This window comes from Typopeltis vanoorti, chromosome 13, assembly GCF_054136105.1.
Source record: "Typopeltis vanoorti isolate ZY-2024b chromosome 13, IOZ_Tvanoo_1.0, whole genome shotgun sequence".
Lineage (NCBI taxonomy): Eukaryota > Metazoa > Arthropoda > Arachnida > Uropygi > Thelyphonidae > Typopeltis > Typopeltis vanoorti.
The window spans coordinates 48,104,767-48,125,383 of NC_143561.1; the positions used below are offsets into that span (position 1 = coordinate 48,104,767).

The 20,617-nt window shown below is 34.2% G+C and overlaps 1 protein-coding gene across 1 annotated transcript in view; it reads right to left on the bottom strand.

The window, feature by feature from the left end:
• Positions 1-2,765: 2,765 nt before the first annotated feature.
• Positions 2,766-20,617, bottom strand: part of LOC150100122 (breast cancer type 2 susceptibility protein-like) — a 244,572-nt gene continuing 226,720 nt past the window's right edge. The window contains exons 15-16 of the mRNA XM_090402598.1: positions 13,328-13,513; positions 2,766-3,620 (exon numbers count right to left, since the gene is read on the bottom strand). Of these exons, the coding sequence (XP_090258724.1) occupies positions 3,078-3,620; positions 13,328-13,513 (729 nt within the window). The 3' untranslated portion in view covers positions 2,766-3,077. The remainder of the gene's footprint in view (positions 3,621-13,327; positions 13,514-20,617) is intronic.

Genomic DNA, 20,617 nt, shown 5'->3' on the forward strand with positions numbered 1-20,617 from the left:
ATAATAAATCACCCATCCCAGATAGCATCCTGCCAGCTGACTAAGAACTGGTACCCTAGAATTAACATCCTTCCTTTAAAAGTTGTTCATCTCATCTGGAATTTATCAAACTGCATGGAAGCTTTTATTTAGAATGTTTCTAAAAAGTCACATAAAAGTCAGCCATTAAACTATCATCCCATGTCCTCACATCAATCATTCAAGAGTGATGGAGAAGGTCATCAACAATCAACTTCTTCACTACCTGGAGACCTATCAGTTAATTATCAACTAATATAGATTTTCCATTCTACAGTAGACCTCGATGCTAACCTTATCACCATTGAACTCAAACAATTGAAAGATTTGGGATAACTCATGTAGTTGCTCCTCCTGATATTTATAAGGCATTTGATTGAGTGTAGTATCATGCCTTCTTTCAAACTACTACCAGTCTCCATCTTGTTTTCGGCAAGTAGACTGTGAGCTTTCTGGTTGTTCGTTGCCTGTCATGGATGGTTCCCTCTCATCTCATTTTTCCATCAATGCCAAACTATCCCAAGGCTATGTGCTTTCACCTACACTCTTTCTACTATACATTAATGTTTTTCTGTCACTTAAGGCAATCCTATTAATGGCTTTTCTGGATGATGAAGAGGAAAGGAATGTCATCAGTACACTCTATTCCTCTACATCATTCACAAAACTATGTAATTACACAAGTTTCAAAATCATCTATGAACCAATGCCTTGAACATTTCTTCTGACCATTCTCAAGTGGAATAAAGATTATTTAGTAAATTTTATTGCTACACACACATCTTGCCTTATTTTCTGGAAAGTTCATGCTGCACTGTTCTAACTTTTGATAATTCTCATGTGTAGAAGCTTAAGTGCTGTGAGGACATCATGTTGGAGGCTTAATGGAATGTATACAGCATTCAGAAAGGATTAACATATGTTTAATACTTCCTATATTTCGTCCTAGTCACTAGGACATCTTCAGGGATTACAAAAACAACTAATGTAACACAAACACAAATATTATACAATAATAAGCCCAACCATGTGGGTGACACTAAAGTCCTATCTAGGTGGAGTGCCCTCTAAGGGCGGTTGTAGGTGGCCTGGAATGTAAGGTGGGAACTCTGCTGATGAGTGTTTCCCAAATCTTTGGAAGCTTAATGCAACCGTATTTATTGAGATTTGGTTGATTTCTGAGAGCTGCTGCTTCTAAGAATAGTCTATCTTTCTTGAATTTGCTGTGGTGGAGCATGGTGGTTTCTTCCAAGAGACCCTGTGGGTGGTGTCTTGGACACCACTCACAGGGTCTTTTTGATAATTCTGCTAATTTCTCTTCTTGGGCTGATTTTCATTCCAGCCTCCAAAAAGCTTGGCTTTTTTTTGGAAGATTTTGGTATTGAGACAACATTATTATGTAATTAAAGAGTTTAATAAAAATAAGCAATTAAAACCCAACATGTTTTGTAATTGTTCCTTCTCATGATGGGATATTGGTACCTAAACGTTTTACACAACAAAAGCCTATTAACAATTAATTACACATATTAGATGTTTTTTTTATAACTTCACAACTGTAACTTATAATTGATAAACCAGAATACAAATGGCAAATTTGTTACTGTGTGCATGTTGGAACATTGTTAGCTGTGGCTATCACATTCTGTGGTATCACGCAACAACTAGCAATATTCTAAAAAGGATACAGTAATGAATTTGCCATTTGTATTCTGGTTTAATCAATTATATGTTACAGTTGTGAAATTATAAAAATCATCTAATATGTGTAATTAATTGTTAATAGACTTTTGTTGTGTAAAACTTTTAGGTACCAGTACCCCTGATGATGTAAGTCATACGACTTAACTTTGGTCACAATACCGAAAACTTCCCACAGAACTACTAAACCACTGAAACTTATGTTTGCATCTAGAAGCTTGGCTTTTTATTTATTTTTTTTCTCTAAATAATACTTCACTTCTGCTCAACTAATACTTAATAAATCCAAAACTCATCTAACCTCAGAATACTAGTCTTACATCTCAGGAAGGCTTTTCATGCACAACCTAAGTTTTCCTCTAACTACATATGAACATGAAAGAGTTGCTGGTCAACATCCATATGCAGTTCAGCTGTAACTCACCAAGCCAACTTCTTGTACTCTTCGTTCATTCCATTTACCTCTTTCCTTTGGAAAAATCTTCCAAAACATTTTCTCATTTCACAACTGATTTTGAAACAAGAAACAGAATAATAGATTCCTTTCTTTTTTTTCTGATCACTTCAATCTTGAGACCTCATGTGAATGAGTTGATAAGAAGTATCAACTCATTCACAGTGCAGACTGGGACAAATAGTTTTAATGACTCAAAAGTATATCAATATTCTTGACAGATATTAGATACTGTATTAGCTTAGCTCATACTGACTATCACTAATGATGTTTTCAGGTTTTTAAAAGTTTTTAGCATTATATTAATGCTTCCAAATGAAATGAAATGTCTGGGAAATACATATCTTCATACTGTTCAAAACACTGAATTAAATAACTTATATCAGGCTAACTGCGTGGTTATATATTTATACAGGTATTTCAAAATTACACTGAAAAAAATGTTAAACAAATAAAAAATCGGGACAATAAATATTTTATTAATAACATTATATCGATATAAAAATATATACTGATAATAACAGTGCACTTTACTGCATAAACCTACTAATCACATACAAGTATAAAACATCTAGGAATCAAATTTAAATATTTTTAAGTTTTTTTTTTTTTTTTTTTTTGAAAATAATCATCTTCTTTTATAAAAACAGATAATTATTATTTATTACATGCTGAACCCTATAAGATTCATCATATATCAATGCTTGCTGGATGCCTGCTAGAATATATTACCAAGGTTTGTCTAACAGTATTTTTTTTTATCTATTTATTCATTTTAATCTTCGTACATGGAATTAGCAAGCAAAACAGCATAAAATCATCTGACTTATACAGGATAAATCTTAGAAAATAAACAATATAAAATTTACATTATGTTACAAAACTTAAAAAATTGTATTCCTCTTCATACTGAAGATTTTTTGAATTTTTGATCCACAGTTTGTGATTGTTTTTTCTCACTAACATTTAACTGTGGGGATTTGAAAGATTTGTGTGCTGCATCTGAAGTTACAGTGAGTAATTCTGGAAGAGTTGGAGCAAAATTATATCTTTCTAGAAATGCTATTCGGCTTTTCATTTCACAAGAACGTTTATGAGCTTCTGAATCTGGCAATACAGCACTTATACCTGGAAGAATTAAGCCATCATTCATAGGAGTTAACTTTGTGTTAATTACATTTGGGGTTGCTAAATGATGGCCAGAGACCCTTGGATTACACTTTATATTTGTTCTGTATATAGGACTATAAGTGGGATATTTTGGTTTTGCAACAGAAACCACAGTGCTTGGTGATCCATAGTTTGGTGATGAAACTGTTGGGGGAATCAATGGAGCAAATATTTTACCTGTTTTTGGAACTGTAACTTCCATTTTTGGAGAATTCATCTGTTTATTGTGAAAAATCTTCAGAGATTTATCAGCTGAATGCAGTAATGCATCTACATTCTGAAAGTAAATAAATACATTGAAATGAGAAAATCAAAAAAATACATTATTAAATTTAAATTCATTGTAAACAATTTAATGGATTAGATTAAACAGACAAAAATTTTACTAGTTATATTTAAATATACATACATACATATTACATAATAACAAACACATAGAAAAAGGAGTATATGTGAAAAGGAACAAGATCTACAAGCACAATATTCTGCCAGCATATAAATTATCTAAATTGTGTTTTAGTAGTCTTAATTTTATATAAATAAAGACTGGGCCAGAGAACTTTCTAAGTTCTTGATTCCTTCTGAAAATTCTGTTATGATGAAGAGTATACTGTTTTTGGGAACCAAAGTGATGCTATTAATAGGTATCATCATTACAAACTACTATATGACTATAATACCACTTTGTGGTAAAGCATAATGAACATCATGTTATTTTTGAGCATCTGATCACCAATTGTGGACTATTATAGTTTAATAACTTACTTGATCAAAAACGTTTAGGAATGCTTATGTCTTGTAAGGTCCTGTTCACTGTAGCCCACCATCTGGTGGATTAATGGAAAAGGGTGAATTGCACATTTGCAAAGAATTTTGTGGTCACTTTGCATAGAAAAGTTTTGATCCTGGGGGGGTGGGGGGGAGATACCAGCTTCTCGGTGAACCTTTACATTTTCTTAGGGATCATGGTGTGTTTGATGGTTTGACAACGTTTGAATCAACTGTGTGACTAAGTAGATAAACTATATGGTTTATCTACTTAGTCACTGGAGTTCTGCGTGCAGCTAGCTGTGTCAGTTAAACAGCAGGTATAACTGTATTGCTCAGTTTACTTTCGAGCAGATGTAATTGACACGGGGTCATGGAGCAAACTCTTTATCTAAATGTACCCCAAAATATTTGGCTACTGGTTATTCATCAGATATGAGCAAAAACCATGAACAATTTGCCTTCTGGAGATGCTTTGCCTTTTGTCTGCATTGATGTCAATTTGCCATTTCTTTTACAATTTCCAGTTCTGAGAATGCAATTTGTAGTTTTTTATATACAAGTTTCAGTCATAAAGATCAAATCATTACTGCAGTGTTATCTGGATACAGGACTGTCATGACAATAACTGTGTGTGGAATATTAGCTATATGAATGGTGAAAAGCAGAGTGAGAGTGGAAATCGTGGAGGAAGCTTGCTGTGATTCTGATTTTAGGCTATCTGAATATCCTCTGGTTCACTACATGCTTGTGTTGACTGAGGTAAGATATCATGATTCTGACTACACACAGTGCAAAGTTTGCCTCCAGGAGATTGAAGAGAATTCTGCTGTGTCACAAGAAGCAACACACAAACACAGTATTCCTAGATGCTGCTAACAAAACTATGCCTGTGCTATGCCTCCAATTGTATTCTATGCTGATGTTCTCCATGAGTCTAATGACTTGTTGCTTGGTGGAATGGTTCTTATGGAATCCAAACCACTCATTGGGGGATTTGCTTCTTTCGTGATTTTTGATTTTTGCAGTTTTGTCAGTATTATACACTCAGCTATTTTTCCTAGACAGGAAAGAAGATTGACTGGATGATATTTTGGGAGAAATTGTGCTGCTTTTCCTGGTTTTGATATTAGGATTGTGTCAGATGTTTTTCATCATGGTTTTTCATCACTAATATCGCATTAATGATAGTAACAATATGCATTACAGAATTTTATGGCAGGCATGATGACTTTGTTGGAATTTCCACCTAAGTCAGGTGGGTTTTCTACTATTAAGTTTGGTGATGATTTCATGCACCTCAGCCGAGGAGGAGGAGGAGGAGGAGGAGACTGGTTGGATGGAGTTTTGGCAGTTTTGTTGGCATGCATCATATAGATGTGAACTTTCCTGATGAAGTGTAAATCAGTATGAGTGTAGTTTGAACTACATTGCTTTTCAAGGTTATCAAGTAAAGGCTTTAGCTATGTCCTTGATAACCTTAAATAGCAATTTCATGTGTAAACCTTGATGAAAAACCAAGCCTTATTTGATGTGGATTGGCATGGAGAGGTGTGCAGTCTATGTGTGTGTGGAGCTCTGGTCATTCTTCAAACTGTCTGGTCCTCTTTGACCTGATGACCATAAATGAAAAGCATATGTTTGCTTCTGTTATCAGGTAAATAAACATGGAAAGAAGTCTTTTAGGTGACAACTGCTTTCAGCATTCACTAAAATGCCAATGCTATAATCTCAAAAATTAATTGTATAATGAAACTTCAAAAAACTTTTCTACTCTTGTCTATCGAATCATTACTTCTCTGGTTATGAGTGGCTAATATGTAAAAAATTTCTGTTTTTACACTGAATGAAGTTTTGTATCTGTGATTTAACCAAACTAGAGCAATGGAAGTTTGAAAGAAAAAAAAAGCAGCTAATCAAAAATAGCATCTATAGAAGCAATGAAAACCATATATTTGCCTTTATCATCAAGTTAATAAACATGGAAAGAAGTGTTTTAAATGACAATTCATTTCAGCAACTCTGGTGTTGACACCTTATAGCACAAAAGAAAAAGTGTGTGAAAGGTACACAAATAAAATTGATTTTTTTCTCTGAATTCTTGTGTCATTAGTGCTTTTCTCCATGCATGTAATTTCAAACATCTCAGCTGAGTTTTTTGTGTCTGGATAACTTTCAGTTAATCCACTAGGAAGCAGGAGAAATGCCTAAAATAAAGTTCAAAATTAAAAAGAAAGGAGGCAACAACATTTGCATCTAATGATTTACTATTAGGCAGTGTGGTCAAGAAGGCCTGTGATGTGTTTACCTTGAAGCAATGAATGCCTTGATAATGGTAATAACCTTTATTGTGGCTTGCATCAGAAATGGCTCTTCCCATACTGCATAGCAACACATGTCCAAAAGGAAGCATAGTGAGCATTATGGGATACTGAGGCAATTGATGTGAAGTCAACAGCCTCCACATACAAGCCTTTAACATAAAGATATTTCTTGTGTAAACCTTGCCTGAGTAGTACACTGGGATAAAGGATTAAAAGAAGAATATAATTTGCTTTTTAACCAAGCAGAGAAACTTTCTACAAAGAAAATCCATATTTTGAATAAAGACAAGATTCACAACTTACATAATGTGTCTACATTACATGTATACTACCTAACACCTTGTGGTCTCCTGCAAGGCAAATATGCGTGCATGCATGTGCCATCCTCAGTCTCACTTGATTAATATTGAACACGGACATGCTGTGTATTTGTATTCATTTAAGTTTTTATAATTTTTAATCTTTGTGTATGCTATGCCAGAGTACAATCATGACTGGAAAAAGGAACAAAAGTGAAAAATGTGAATTTTGCATAAATGCACCAAAATTGATCTAGGAATGAAATATAAGGAGGATGAAGCTTAACCGTAGAAGGTGATTCATGACTTGCATGATTAGCAGTGAATGCAATTTGTGAAGGACGCTGCCTGCATAAAGGAACATCAGAAAGAATCTATCCCTTTAAAATCAACAACAAGAACAAAAACATGTTCCGGTGCTTTATAATATGGTAAAATTATCCACAATAAAAAGCTTAACAGTATAACTAACACCAAGAGGGGAAAAACACATTCATTAAACACACTAATATTTTGCTTGTTTTCTACCCAGCATCATCATCAGAGCACAATGAAACTTTAACAGGCACACAGCACTAAACCAAGTATTTGTAGAAACAATTTAATTTGTAACTGACACCTTAAGTCCTTATGTGGCACCCCTCTATGGGTCAGATAACTATTACAATGTTACAATTCAACAATGATAAAATATGTTTACAGACAAATTATGTTTAAACAAATTTAAACATTTTTACAAGAGATCTACCCAAATCATCTGGGTTCTCCTTCTGAATTATGCAATGTATCATTGCATTTTGGGGGTTGCTTAAGGGTCATGGCCGTATAACTGAGAGGAAACCACCACATAGCCTTTAAAGGTTATGTGGAAAACTGACCAGGGCTTCTCACCTAATGTCCAAACTTCATCTTCTTATGGTGCACCCTGTTAGGTATCTATCTGGATACTGAACTAACAAGGATGGGCTGGTAATTTGGAATTTAGCCAACCAAACTGTATTCTTATTGGCTTAAGCCACATTGTAAAATGAGGGTACAACATGACAGAATTTCATGTCAGCTGGGGCATCTCCTGGTTAAACAAGGTCCTGTTGTTTTCACCAGGAAACCAGGGTGAATAGCAAAAGTCAGCTAATGGAACAAATCCTGAAACACATCCTAATTCAACATCACCAGAGTTCAAGATTGGTACTATCAACATAAGAAGCCTGAATGGCAAAGAAATGGAACTAGCAGAAGAATTGGATAATTACCAGATTGACGTAATAGGGGTGTTTGAAACAAAAAAAGACAAAAACTGGTGAAATCTTTCTAAGCAATCAGGGAAAAGAAGGAGAAGCTATAGTATTCAACACTAAATATGAGGCTAATCTTCTTGAAATGGCAGGCAACATCAAGTAGAGTGATGTGGGAAATATCAGAATAGGAAACTGGACAATGAGACTTATTTGTGCTTATGGTGCTACAGAAGGTTCTACTAAAGTAGAAGTGCAGGAATTTTTTGAAGCTTTTAAGAAAGTGACTGACACAATGAAAAAAGAAAAGTTGGTCATTGTTGGAGATCTAAATAGCAGAGTAGGAAATGATTGTCAGACATACAGAAATATTTTGGGAAATTTTGGAGAAAAGAGCAAAGCTAATAATAATGGCAAATACCTGTTGGATTTCTGCTCAGGACATGGACTGATTATTACTAACACAATGTTCCAACATAAAAATGTGCACAAATTCACATGGTGAAAAGAAACAAGGAATAGAAAAGTCTCATTATTCATGACTATGTTATTATTCATAGTGATGTTTTCTCATTGGTGCAGGACACTCGAGTGTATACAGAGGATTTGAAATTGGAAGTGATCAGCATTTAGTCTTAAGCAGGATAAAAACGAATTTCATAGAGAAAAGAAGAACATGTAAAAAAGTTTTAAAGCGAATAAAATTGAGCAGCTCTCAGATGTGAACTGTAGACTAAAATACATAAATATTATGCAAGAAAAAATGAGAGTTTGTAAACAAGAACCACTTTGGATATTCAGTGGCAAATCCTAAAGAAATCTTGGATTGTTTCAGCCAGAGAGGCATGTGGTGAGGTTGTCTGCAAGGTTAGAAATATCAGAACTCTGTGGTGGATACAGGAAGTTAAAGAGGTAGTGAAGGAAAAGAAGAAAGCATATCAATAGTTCCTGGCAAATAAGTCAGCTTGTGCTCTAAGAGAATAGAGAAACAAATGTATGAAAGCTAAACACTGTGTAAAACTAGTGAAACAAAAGTCATGGGAAGACTTTGGCAAGAACATAGAAAATAAATATCAAGAAGGTGGCAAAATATTCTGGAGGCTGTTGAAAAAGTTCAGAAATGGAGGAAAGAATGCTGTAAAAGGAATTAGAGAAGATAAAGGTGACATGAAAACTGGGAAAAAAAGATATTCTTTATCAAATATCAAATGTATGAATGTAATTCTCACATTCAGTTTTATTTCCCTTTTGATAGATGGATTTCGATCCTCTGAACAGGCCTTCTGAATTATGCAATTTAGCAACTGTAGAACTTTTATACGTACTTCCATATCTCAGCATTTCAGGTTGAATATCATCTACTCTAGTTGTCTTTCCACATTGCAGCTTTTTGATGGCTTTTTTCTACTTCAAGTATTGATATGTACTCCTAATTGCATTCCTCACAGCACTCCATACTGTCACCGCTTCTTTCATTTAGCAATCATCAGGGTAATCACTCCAGACATCTAGAATATGTTTATCTTCAGTTTTCATGTCAACTTTATCATCTGATTCTTTTTAAGGCTCTTTCCTCCATTTTTAAGCTTTTTCAATAGCCTCCAGAATGTTTTGCCAACTTCCTGGTGTTTATTTCCTGTTTTTACCAAAGTTTTCCCATGAAGTTTGTTTAGCTAGTTTTACACAGTGCTTTGCTTTCTTACATTTTTCTCTATATTCTCCAAGATCACATGCTGACTTACTTTTCCAGGAACTTTCTATATGCATTCTTTTTAGAAAGGAATATTCTTGTCTTCTTGGTTTCAGTGACTATTATTGTCAATCTGGTACTTATCCAGTTCTTCTGCTAGTTCCATCTCTTTTCCATTGATGCTTCTTATGTTGGTGGTGCTAACGTTGGACTATATGATGGTGAGCTGGGATTTGTTCTAGTAGCTGACTTTTCACTGTTTGCCCTATTTCTGCGATGAAAAAAAAAAAAAAAAAAAAGGGGGGGGGAACCTTGTTTAACTGAGTGATGCCCTAGCTGGCATGAAATTCTGTCATGTTGTACTATCATTGTGCATTATGATTTAAGCCAATTAATGTATTTAAATACAATTTGATTGGCTAAATCCCAAATTGTCAGCCCATCTTCATTCATCCAGGCAGACACCTAACAGGGTGCATCATGAGAAGGTGAAAACCAGACATTAGATCAGAAGTCCTAGTTGGTTCCTTAAAAAGCTACGTGGAGATTCCCCCTCCCCAAACAAAGTTTGCTGTGAAATCTCTCTTTTTTTTTTTTTTTTTTTTTTTTTTTTTTACAATCAAGATAAGTCTTAAAGGTTCAAAAAAGCTATTATGTTTGTCTAGAGCAGGCTTTTATAAACATCCATATCTAAGGTGGAATTTGAACCTACAACCTATTGGTTGGAGAGTGGAAATTTAATTTATGTTCATATAAATTAAAATTCTAAACTTTCATTTAAAATCAAAACTCATATTATACATAAAATTCAACACTATATTACTAATTAGCAGGTAGTTTTTTAAAAGAATTACTGCCAAATCAAATAAAGATATGTGGTCAGGCTGTGTTGTATGTTAGTTCAATGAGCTCTTGAGCTAGTCTGTTGATTTCACAACAGTTAAAATTATTATTATTATTATTATTATGTGACACCTCCAAGAAGTCTAAGGACTCATCGAGGGAGGACACCTACTCTACAACTTTCCATCTCCACCACTCAAATCCACCAATTACAGTGAACCACATCATCTACACCAGGGATGCACAAACTTATTAAGGCCAAGGGCCGCATAGTTCCACTGTTACTTATGAGAGGGCTGCCAAAAAAACACTTGTAAGTTATCTACCATATATTGTTTATTTTATTTATACCTATCATAATTGTTACAAAAAAGTTATAAAAAGTAAGTGAATTTAATTTGATGCGTGACATTGTATTGATTTGACAATTGTTTTGATATTTGGTTCAAGTTTTGTAGTAGCCAACTGCAAAATTGATTCTAAATTTTCAGTCAAGAGGTTCCTATTTTTTGATTTATTAATATTCATGACTGAAAAAGTTTGTTCACAAATATATGTTGAGCCAAAGAGGCTTGCACATTTTAATGCATTATCTAGCAACCATTTATAATTGTTTTTATCGACACAACGATAGAAGTTTAATAAATTGCCTTTGCTAAATTTATTTTGCAGGCTCTCATAGTTTTGAATGTCGATGAGTTCAAGCTGTGCTGATTCGGGTGCATTTTCGGGCAAAATGGCAAAAGGATTGCTAAATAAATCTAGCAACGGTTTCAACTTTTTAAAATCAGAAAACCGATCCTTGAAGGCTGATATCAAGTTATCAATCTTTTCAATATACACAGTTTTGAAGTTGACATTGAACTTTTCAGAAACTTTCTTATAATTAGGAAAATGGATGTGATTCCCTGACTTCAGTTGGATTTGAAATAGATTTAACTTGCACTGAAAAGACAAAATGTGGCCATAAAGTTGAGTAACCAATTGATCTTTGCCCTGAAGTCGCATATTTAACGTATTTAAATGATTAGTAATGTATTTAAATTATTAGTAATTGGAAATGTGACTTAGCCAGAAAGGCTAAGTCACATAACCAAACCGGATTTTTTAGGTCAGGGAAATTTTTGTTTTTTTCAGTCATGAAGATTTCAATTTCATCAATTAAATTTAGGAACCGCTCCAATGTTTGTCCACGACTTAGCCGCCTCACTTCTGTTTAAAAAATTAAGTCACCATATTCATTTTCAATGTCTTCAAGAAACTTTTTAAATTGTTGATGATTAAGACCACAGGATTTTATAAAATTAATCGTTGAAACCACAACTTTCATGACATGTTCAAATCCAAGTTTCTTAGGGCACAAGCTCTTCTGGTGTTCTGGTGGATATACAGTGGAATTGTATCAACTCATCGTCATGCCATCCCAAATGCTGTTTCAATAATGTTACCAATCCAGAACTAGCTCCTATCATGGAAGGAGCTCCGTCAGTCATGATACCTGATAATTTTGTCAGATCTAAATCAATTTTGGAACACTGTTCCAAAAGCCCAGTGAATATGTCATTACCGTTCGTTTGATCTGACAATGAACTCATTCCAATCAGCTCCTCACTTGCCTCAAACTCTTGCGTTATTCCACATGTAAATATTAACAACTGAGCTGTGGAAGTAATGTCAGTTGATTCATCAATAGTTAATGAAAAATTGGCAAATTTCTTTGAATTGGTAATTGGTTTGTTAATTGGTCCTTCACATTTTCCGACATTGCAGTAATTCTTCTTTGCACAGTCATCCTGTTTAACTGAATTTTCTCAACATTTTCGGCTGATTCAGGACAAATTTTTTTAGCAGCTATCTCAAGGCAATCTTTAACGAAATCTCCGTCTGTAAATGGTCAGCACCTTTTTGCTATAAGGCGAGATATTTCAAAACTTATTTCTGTTGCAATTTCTGAATCTTGAATAGGTTTTTGTAAACATCACTTGCAGACCTATCAATTCTCATTTCAAAAATAAAATCTTTTGTTTACGTAGTTCTTCGGGTAGATTTGAAAATGTAGAATGCAGACTTTCATAGTGTCTCCTTATATTGCAATCTTTTGGTATGGCTACAACACTTTTGCAAATCAAGCACATGATATTATTAAACGACTGCACAAAACTGTATTTTTCAGTCCAGCTATCCTGAAACTGCTGTTTTTCATCCTGTAGTTTGCATTTCCTACTTGGCCCTGCTTTATCCATTGTAGAATTTATTTTTTACCATTTCCTAGGGGTGATAATTAATTGTAGCAACTGCACCTACAAAAACAAAATACTCATATGACAAATAGACGAATTATAAAACGTGTTAATATTATTACTAACCAATTATCGTAAGTAGACAGGCAATCGTGACGTCACAGCTGCTTTGCTTTGCACATGTACCATTTTTAAAACTTACCTATCGTGTAACTTGTTAAAGTTAAAACAATACACGGTGAGGTGGGCTGCCAGCAAATCAACGGAGAGCCGCATGCGGCCCGTGCATCCCTAATCTACAATGATCCATCTACTGGCCACCACCACCACCAGTAGTAGTATTTTCACAGACAATCACAAACATCTACACTGTATGTCCACGGCAGGATTCAAACCCACAGCCTTTTGGCTGGAGAGTGGACACACTAACCACTTGGCCAACCAGGCTGGCAATTAGAGTCTCAAGGATGGGGATTGGAGAGAGGAAGAAACCTGAGATATGAAAGAATATTCAAACGAAGGAGAGGAAAGCAATATGATCTTGTTCACTAAAAGCTGTGTAATGTATTTAGATATCACACTTACCTTTATTTTGTCCTGGAGATTCTTCACAGCAGTGTGAAGAAGATCATTTTTAGGATTACAAGAAAATTCTGAGAATTCTGATGCAAATACACATGTAACCCTATTAATGAACTGATTACTTTGGAATCGTAGATTACAGCAACATACAATGCTGCCAACTTTAAGCAATTCTTCTACTCCTAATGCCTAAAATAAATAAATAATAAAAATTAAATTAATTATAATATAATTATTTTATTTTATGCTGATTTCCAAAATTAAAATTTCCATATATGCAAAAAATAACAACTGCATGATACACTATACCTCACAGTACTTACAGGTCCTAAAATTTCACAGTCCATCCAGATTAGCTTTCATAACCATTATTTTAGAATAAGGTGACTAGTCTTATGCCTAAATATATTTTAAATTCGATATATTCTCCTGGACAGTTTTATAGTTGTGGAATGAAAAACTTGAATTTCTTAGGGGGAGAAGTCCTGTCATCACTGTGTGAACTGGCTAACTTACTTTTGATTGGAAAGCCTTTATCAATCAAAAGTAAGAGGGGATTTGAACTTCGGCCTTTCCAATGAAAAGATTTTATCGAAACTGACTGAGTTACAGAGGCTCTGTCACACTGTATTACACTATAAAGGCTATACTGATAAGAAAAAGATGTATATGCCAATCTCAGACAATGTATAAATCAAGTGTATCACTTAAAATGTTGAAGGTATTTTTAATGTAGAACTTACTTATTTGAATATTCTATACTATATGCAATATGTAATTTTAATGCACAAATAAGCAAAATAATATTTATATTAGGAATGCATATTTCTAGTGCTAAAAAGGTTACTGCTATCAAGAGTATACTAAGTATCTTCATCATTCTGCTGATGGACTATGATATTAAGAAATTTCACAAAACTCCATGCCAATTGTCAAAAAATTATATAATGATGCATGGCATAATACTGGCAAAAAAAAAAAAAAAGTTAAGAGCAGTGAGAATTTTGATGCTTGCTTTTGAAATCATTCCTTTGTTAACAAGAGAATGTCCTCTACAAATCCTGGTAAACATTATTATACAGTGGATAGCTCAAGAGAAGATTCAAACAAACAGAACAAACAAGTATCAAGCACTGAGATGTTGCTGTTTCTCCATTTTATATACTGCATTTCTAAAAGTATTACAGAAAAGTGCATGGAATTTAAAATATTTTTAATCTTTCTTAAACAGCAGGCAACGAGTAAACACTGAAATAGGAACATGGACAATGTCAAATATATAAATATTCAAGCAAAAAATGAAAGTCTGAGAATGACTTTCAAACCTTGGCAAGTCAGAAGAAGACTATGGAGGAAAACATTGACTGATTCAGCTAATGAGGTTTATGGTAAAAGGAAGGCATATCAAAGTTTGTGAGTAATGTAATGTAATGAGAGAGTGTGATGTAAGAAAAAAATGCAATGTGTAAACTGGTTAAACAAAAGTGATGGGAACAATTTGGTAATAATATAAATGATAAATAAATGGCAAATTGTTCTTAGCATAGGAGTACGAGACGTCCCGTATATACGGGACTGACCTATATTTTATGTTGAATTTTGCTGTTCCGTATTATACTTGTAGGGACAGCCCTAATGTTCCATATTTTAATGAAAAGAAAAAATTATAAATATTATGTTAAGCAATTATAATTTTCAACATTCTTTTCAAATAATCCAACTTAAATTGATTTGTAAGCCATAAAAACTGACAATTCAAGGAAATTAATTGCATTTACAGTTTACAGCAGTGACAGTCCCTTTCTTCAAAGGTAGCTGTGGCATAACTATAAATAATAAATTACATGATAACCACAGTAATTAACTTTAATGAAATAAAGGTACAAATATTTCATATTGAAATTAACAGTACATCATTAATGTAGACAACACGCAATTCAAAGGAATGGAATACAAAACAGTCAGTGGATTAACATTAAAACTGTTGCCGTGTGCTAGAAATTAATATTAATAAAATATTATTAAATAATTCATAAAAACTATTTCTTTGATGGTTACATAAGATAAGAATCTCCCAAACTTTTGGGAGTGAGAGAGAGAGACAATCATTTCGTTTCAGATTTGGCCAATGTAAAAAAGAGCTTCGCAACTTTCTTTGAAAAAGCGTTCATATTTAAACTTGCATCTATGGAGAAGATGAGCTTTATCCCAATGGATATTGTGCTTAGTGTGAATACTATGTTTTGCCAGATCAATCCCTTGTATTTCTGGCATCTGAGACTGGTTGGTAGAATTTTGAAGAAGTATCATCTCATTCCTACATATTTTCCTATCAACAAAATTTCTCACCTGTTGCCATCTACAAAAGACAAACTGGCACATCTATCATTAGCTGGCGTTTACTTTGGACAAACAGTCCATTCTGTGGAAAAAGAATGAATGAACATCAATATTATAGCAAATACATGAAACCTCAAAAGTCTGGTCTGGCACAACATAGTACTGACACTAAGCACAATATCTATTGGGATAAAGCTCATCTTCTCCATAGATGCAAGTTTAAATATGAATGCCATTTCAAAGAAAGTTGGAAAGCTCTTTTACATCGGCCAAATCGGAATCAAAATGATTGTCTCTCTCTCTCTCGCTCTCTCTCTCTCTCCCCCCCAAAAGTTTGGGAGATTCTTATCTTATGTAACCATCAAAGAAATAGTTTTTAAGAATTATTTAATAACATTTTATTAATATTAATTTCTAGCACATGGCAACAGTTTTAATTGGTAATCCACTGACTGTCATGTATTTTGTATTCCATTCCTTTGAATTGCTTGTTGTCTACACTGATGATGTACTGTTAATTTCAGTACAAAATATTTGTACTGAAATTCGCTTTTTATTCAGTATAAGCATTTTATTTATAATTCTGGTTATTGTGTAATTTATTTTTTATTGATAGTCCCTGTCATTGGTCGCTTTTTATTCAGTATAAGCATTTTATTTATAATTCTGTACAGATAGACTGCATTTGCTTATTTTCAAACAGTTCTTATTTGGACATTGTGTGGTGCGGTATCAGTACAGTACGTAAATGTTATTTCAATAATTATTAAAAAATAATATCTCGCCTTTTTTGAATGTGCGATATTGGTTGATACATAAAATATATAATTAAAGGTAAATTCAATTTCTTTATTAATTATACAAAGGTAAATTAAATTTTGTTTCTTTCTTTAAGCCCTTAACAATGCCAAAACAAAAGTGCATTTTTAATTATGATTATCCGAAAGAATGGAATTTTATTCCAATAGGAAAACAATGACGAAGTTGAATGCAAAATCTGTAGATGAATGTTTATTATTGCACATGGGGGGACGATCAGATAAGTTGATGGAAGTTTTTTTCACTTGGCTATGCTACCAATTATATATTTGGTTTAATCCTTTATCCAAGTGTAAGCAAACAAAGTTTGCACCTGAAGTATTTTCAGGACTGTGGCAACTCGTGGTAAAGGTAGTATAAGTTCTCATCACTTGCCTTAGTACTTCCCATAATGCAAAGCACATCTCCTTGCGGACATATATAATGCTGTGCATTAAGGGAAGGGCCACTACCCAGACCAGTTTCAACCTTTATCTAAGTCTCATCAGTGGGAGCCAGAGGAATACATAACTAATCCAGAGAATTTTAATAATAAGATGTGACACCTTTTTGGCAACTGGTATAGGTAAATATGACTTCTCCATTACTTCCACCTTAGTATCACCACCAATGGGTCTGGCTCCCACTGATGAGACCTCAATAAAGGTAGAAACCGGTCTGGGTAGTGGCCCTTCTCCCTTAATGCATAGCATTATACATGTCTGCAAGGAGATGTGCTTTGCATTATGGGAGATACTAATAAGGCAAGTGATGAGAACTTATACCACCTTTACCATGAGTTGCCCCAGTCCTGAAAATATTTCAGGTGTAAACTTTGTTTGCTTACACTTGGATAAAGGATTAAACTAAATATATAATTTGGTGACAGAATAGTAGTAGAAAATATTCAAGAGGAATGCAAACAGAAGTACATATCAATACTTGAGGCAGAAAGAACTATAAAAAGTTTGAAATGTAGAAAGGCAGCAAGATAGATGATATTTCAATAAAAATGCTCAAATATGGCAGTATAAGAGAAAGTTTTACAGTGGCTACACTGCATAATTCAGATAACATAGTTAAATTCCAGATAATTACAGCAGTCTCCCACAGTAACCCATCAATAAAAAAAAGAAAATAACACTGAATACAATATTTATTTATAGAAGCACACTCAAGAAGTGCAAGCCAGGTTTCAGGTCAAATAAGGGCTGTGAAGATCATATTTTCATGTAAGACAAATAGTTGAGAAATCATAGGAACAAGGATCCCTAAGTTTTGTAGATCTGGGAAAATTATATAACAAGTTGCCAAGAGATAAGATGTTCACAATGCTACAACTTTGTGGTATAAATGGATATTATATCACGTATCAAGCAATACATAGTCCTTCTCTGAGTTGTATGAGGGGAGGCTGGAAAGTTCTAATAAACACCTAGAACAAAATTAATTTTATGTCTTCTTATATATCCTTAAAGAAAAATTAGCAAATCGGAAGTTTTTCCACTTAGTTATACTATAAATTAAAGATACCAAGAAATTATATACTTGTTTAATCATTTATCCAAGTGTAAGCAAATAAAGTTTGTGCCTGAGGTATTTTCAGGACTGGGGCAACTCGTATATAGATAGAACATAATGACTTCACATCACTTGCCTTAGTATTCAATAATGCAAATTACGTATCCTTGAGGACATGTATAATGCTATATATTATGGGAAGGGTCACTACCAAGACCAGTTTTTACCTTTATTGAAGTCTCATCAGTAGGAACCAGACCCACTAGTGATACCAAGGTTGAAATAATGCACAAGTCATATTTTCACATATGAGTAGCCAAAAGGTGTCGCACCTTATTATTAAAATACTCTGGATTAGAGATAGCTGTTGGAAGTTTTTTCACTTGATTATACTATAAATTAAAGATATCAAGAAATGATATACTTCCTTTACTCCTTTATCCAAGTGTAAGCACACAAGGTTGGTGCCAGAAGTATTTTCAGGACTGGGGCATTTTATATTCAAAATGGAAAAACTTCCAACAACTATCTCTAAACCAGAGTATTTTAATAATGTGTGACACCTTTTGGCTACTTATATATGAAAATATGACTTCTGCATTAATTCAACCTTAGTATCACCGCTGGGTTTGGTTCCGACTGATGGGAGCCAATAAAGGTCAAAATCAGTCTGGGTAGTGACCCTTCCCATAATGCATAGCATTATACATGTCCACAAGGATATGTGCTTTACATTATGGGATACTAAGGCAAGTGATGTGAAGTCATTAGCTTCTATATACGAGTTGCCCCAGTGCTGAAAATACTTCACATGCAATAAAGGATTAACCCCCAACCGGCCATGACGTACATCCAGCTACATCTGGATACGATTCGATAACATCTGTTGAATAACATGGATAAGAAGTGCAATTTGGTCTCACTATTTCATCTACCTCGGCCGGTAGGGAGGTTTTATTTTTATTTCAAGTGGTACAACATTATTTACAACAAATTAGGATGCATTACAAATGAGAACAGCTCAAATTTAGTAGGTGAATTACACAGGGACTAATAAGTAAAATATGAAGAAAAAAGAAACTATACATAAGTTATATACAATAAATATGGTCAGATGTTCCTCCAGTATCTTGTGCAATCAACTGCTCTTTCTGTGCAGGATATAAGATCCTCTTTTGTGCAAGGTGATTGAAGAAGAGGGACGAGAAAGAAGGTGTTCCATGGATTGGGTTGTCCCACACTCACAATTATCTGGTCCAGTAAGGTAGCCCCATTTGATTAGGTTTTGTTTGTAGCATCCTGTCGTTTAAAGTCTGTTGAGGCTAGTATTCCAGTCCAAGTGGGCACCACATGGAAGATGCTCAGCTGATGGAATACCAATATTATTCTCCAGGTATAGTGCAAGTCATTGTTGAGGTCTTGTCTCTGGAGGGTTTTTAGGTGGGTCAACAGTTGCTAGGAAGCTATGTCAGGATCTTAGTCTTTGGGGCACTGTGGTCTGGCTGAACAGTGGGTGGCATTCATCATTCATTTGTCTGCTTCTTTCGTCAGCTTTGAATTCAAGAGAGTGCAATACCAGCCAAAGTATACAGGTCGCTTAGTGGTGTTGTTTCAGGCATCCTGTAATTAAGCAGCAGCTTTCATTCAATGCTGGGTCAAGTTTTTCATGGCAGGATCTGAATCATACCAGACAGGCATATTCAGCAGAAGAATAGCAAAGGGCCAAGGCAGAAGATCTCAGTGTGCTAGGGTCTGCACCCCATTTGGAGAAGGTAAGCTTTCTTAGTATATTGTTTCTTGCATTCACTTTTGCCTTTGTTTTTTCTATTGCAAATTAAATATTCAAATGCACAACCGAATAAGCAAAGCTGGTATGGTGGGGGAGTTAACTGAATAAATATATATGGAATAAAAGAGAAACTATTCAAAACACTAAACTAGTTCTAATCAGTTCTGAGAAAAATAAGGAGAGTGAACAGATGGCATTAATGGTAGAGCCATATAAAAATTAAGATACTGAGAAGGAACTTGACATCGCTAGCATTCAGGAGTGGGTGAGCTGAGCTAATCTTAGATGGTGTGGTCACATAAACAGAATGAGAGGGGAAAGATTACAAAATAAGTGTTTTTTTTGCTAGAATGGCAGGAAAAATATTCAAAAGAAGAAGATTAAGACCTAGGTGTTTTGATGGGGTTAGAATTGCCTTAGAAGGCAATTCTAAAGATCCAACACAATTGGAATCTTGACAAATAGCAGATTAATTTGGAGGAAAATTGTTGACAGAAGGCTAATGATGTAAATTTTATCACATACATACTTTCATAGTATCCTGCACATCTATTTATTATCAGAAATACGATAATGATGCAATCAGAAAATAAGAATAAACCTCAGAATCCAACTTCAACCTCCATATCATGTAACAAACTTTATAATAATTAACATAGTTTTGCCATACTGTCATGGTTTGATATCAGTAACTGCATTCTGTCTATGTTAGGCATTTTCAAATAGCTAGTGAAGATTCATAAAAGTTATATGCATTACTTCCAAACAAAGTAGGTCAAGCTCCTAGAGACATCTTTTTCCATTTGCCTAGCTTCAAAATGTGAATATTCCCCTTTAGAAAATAC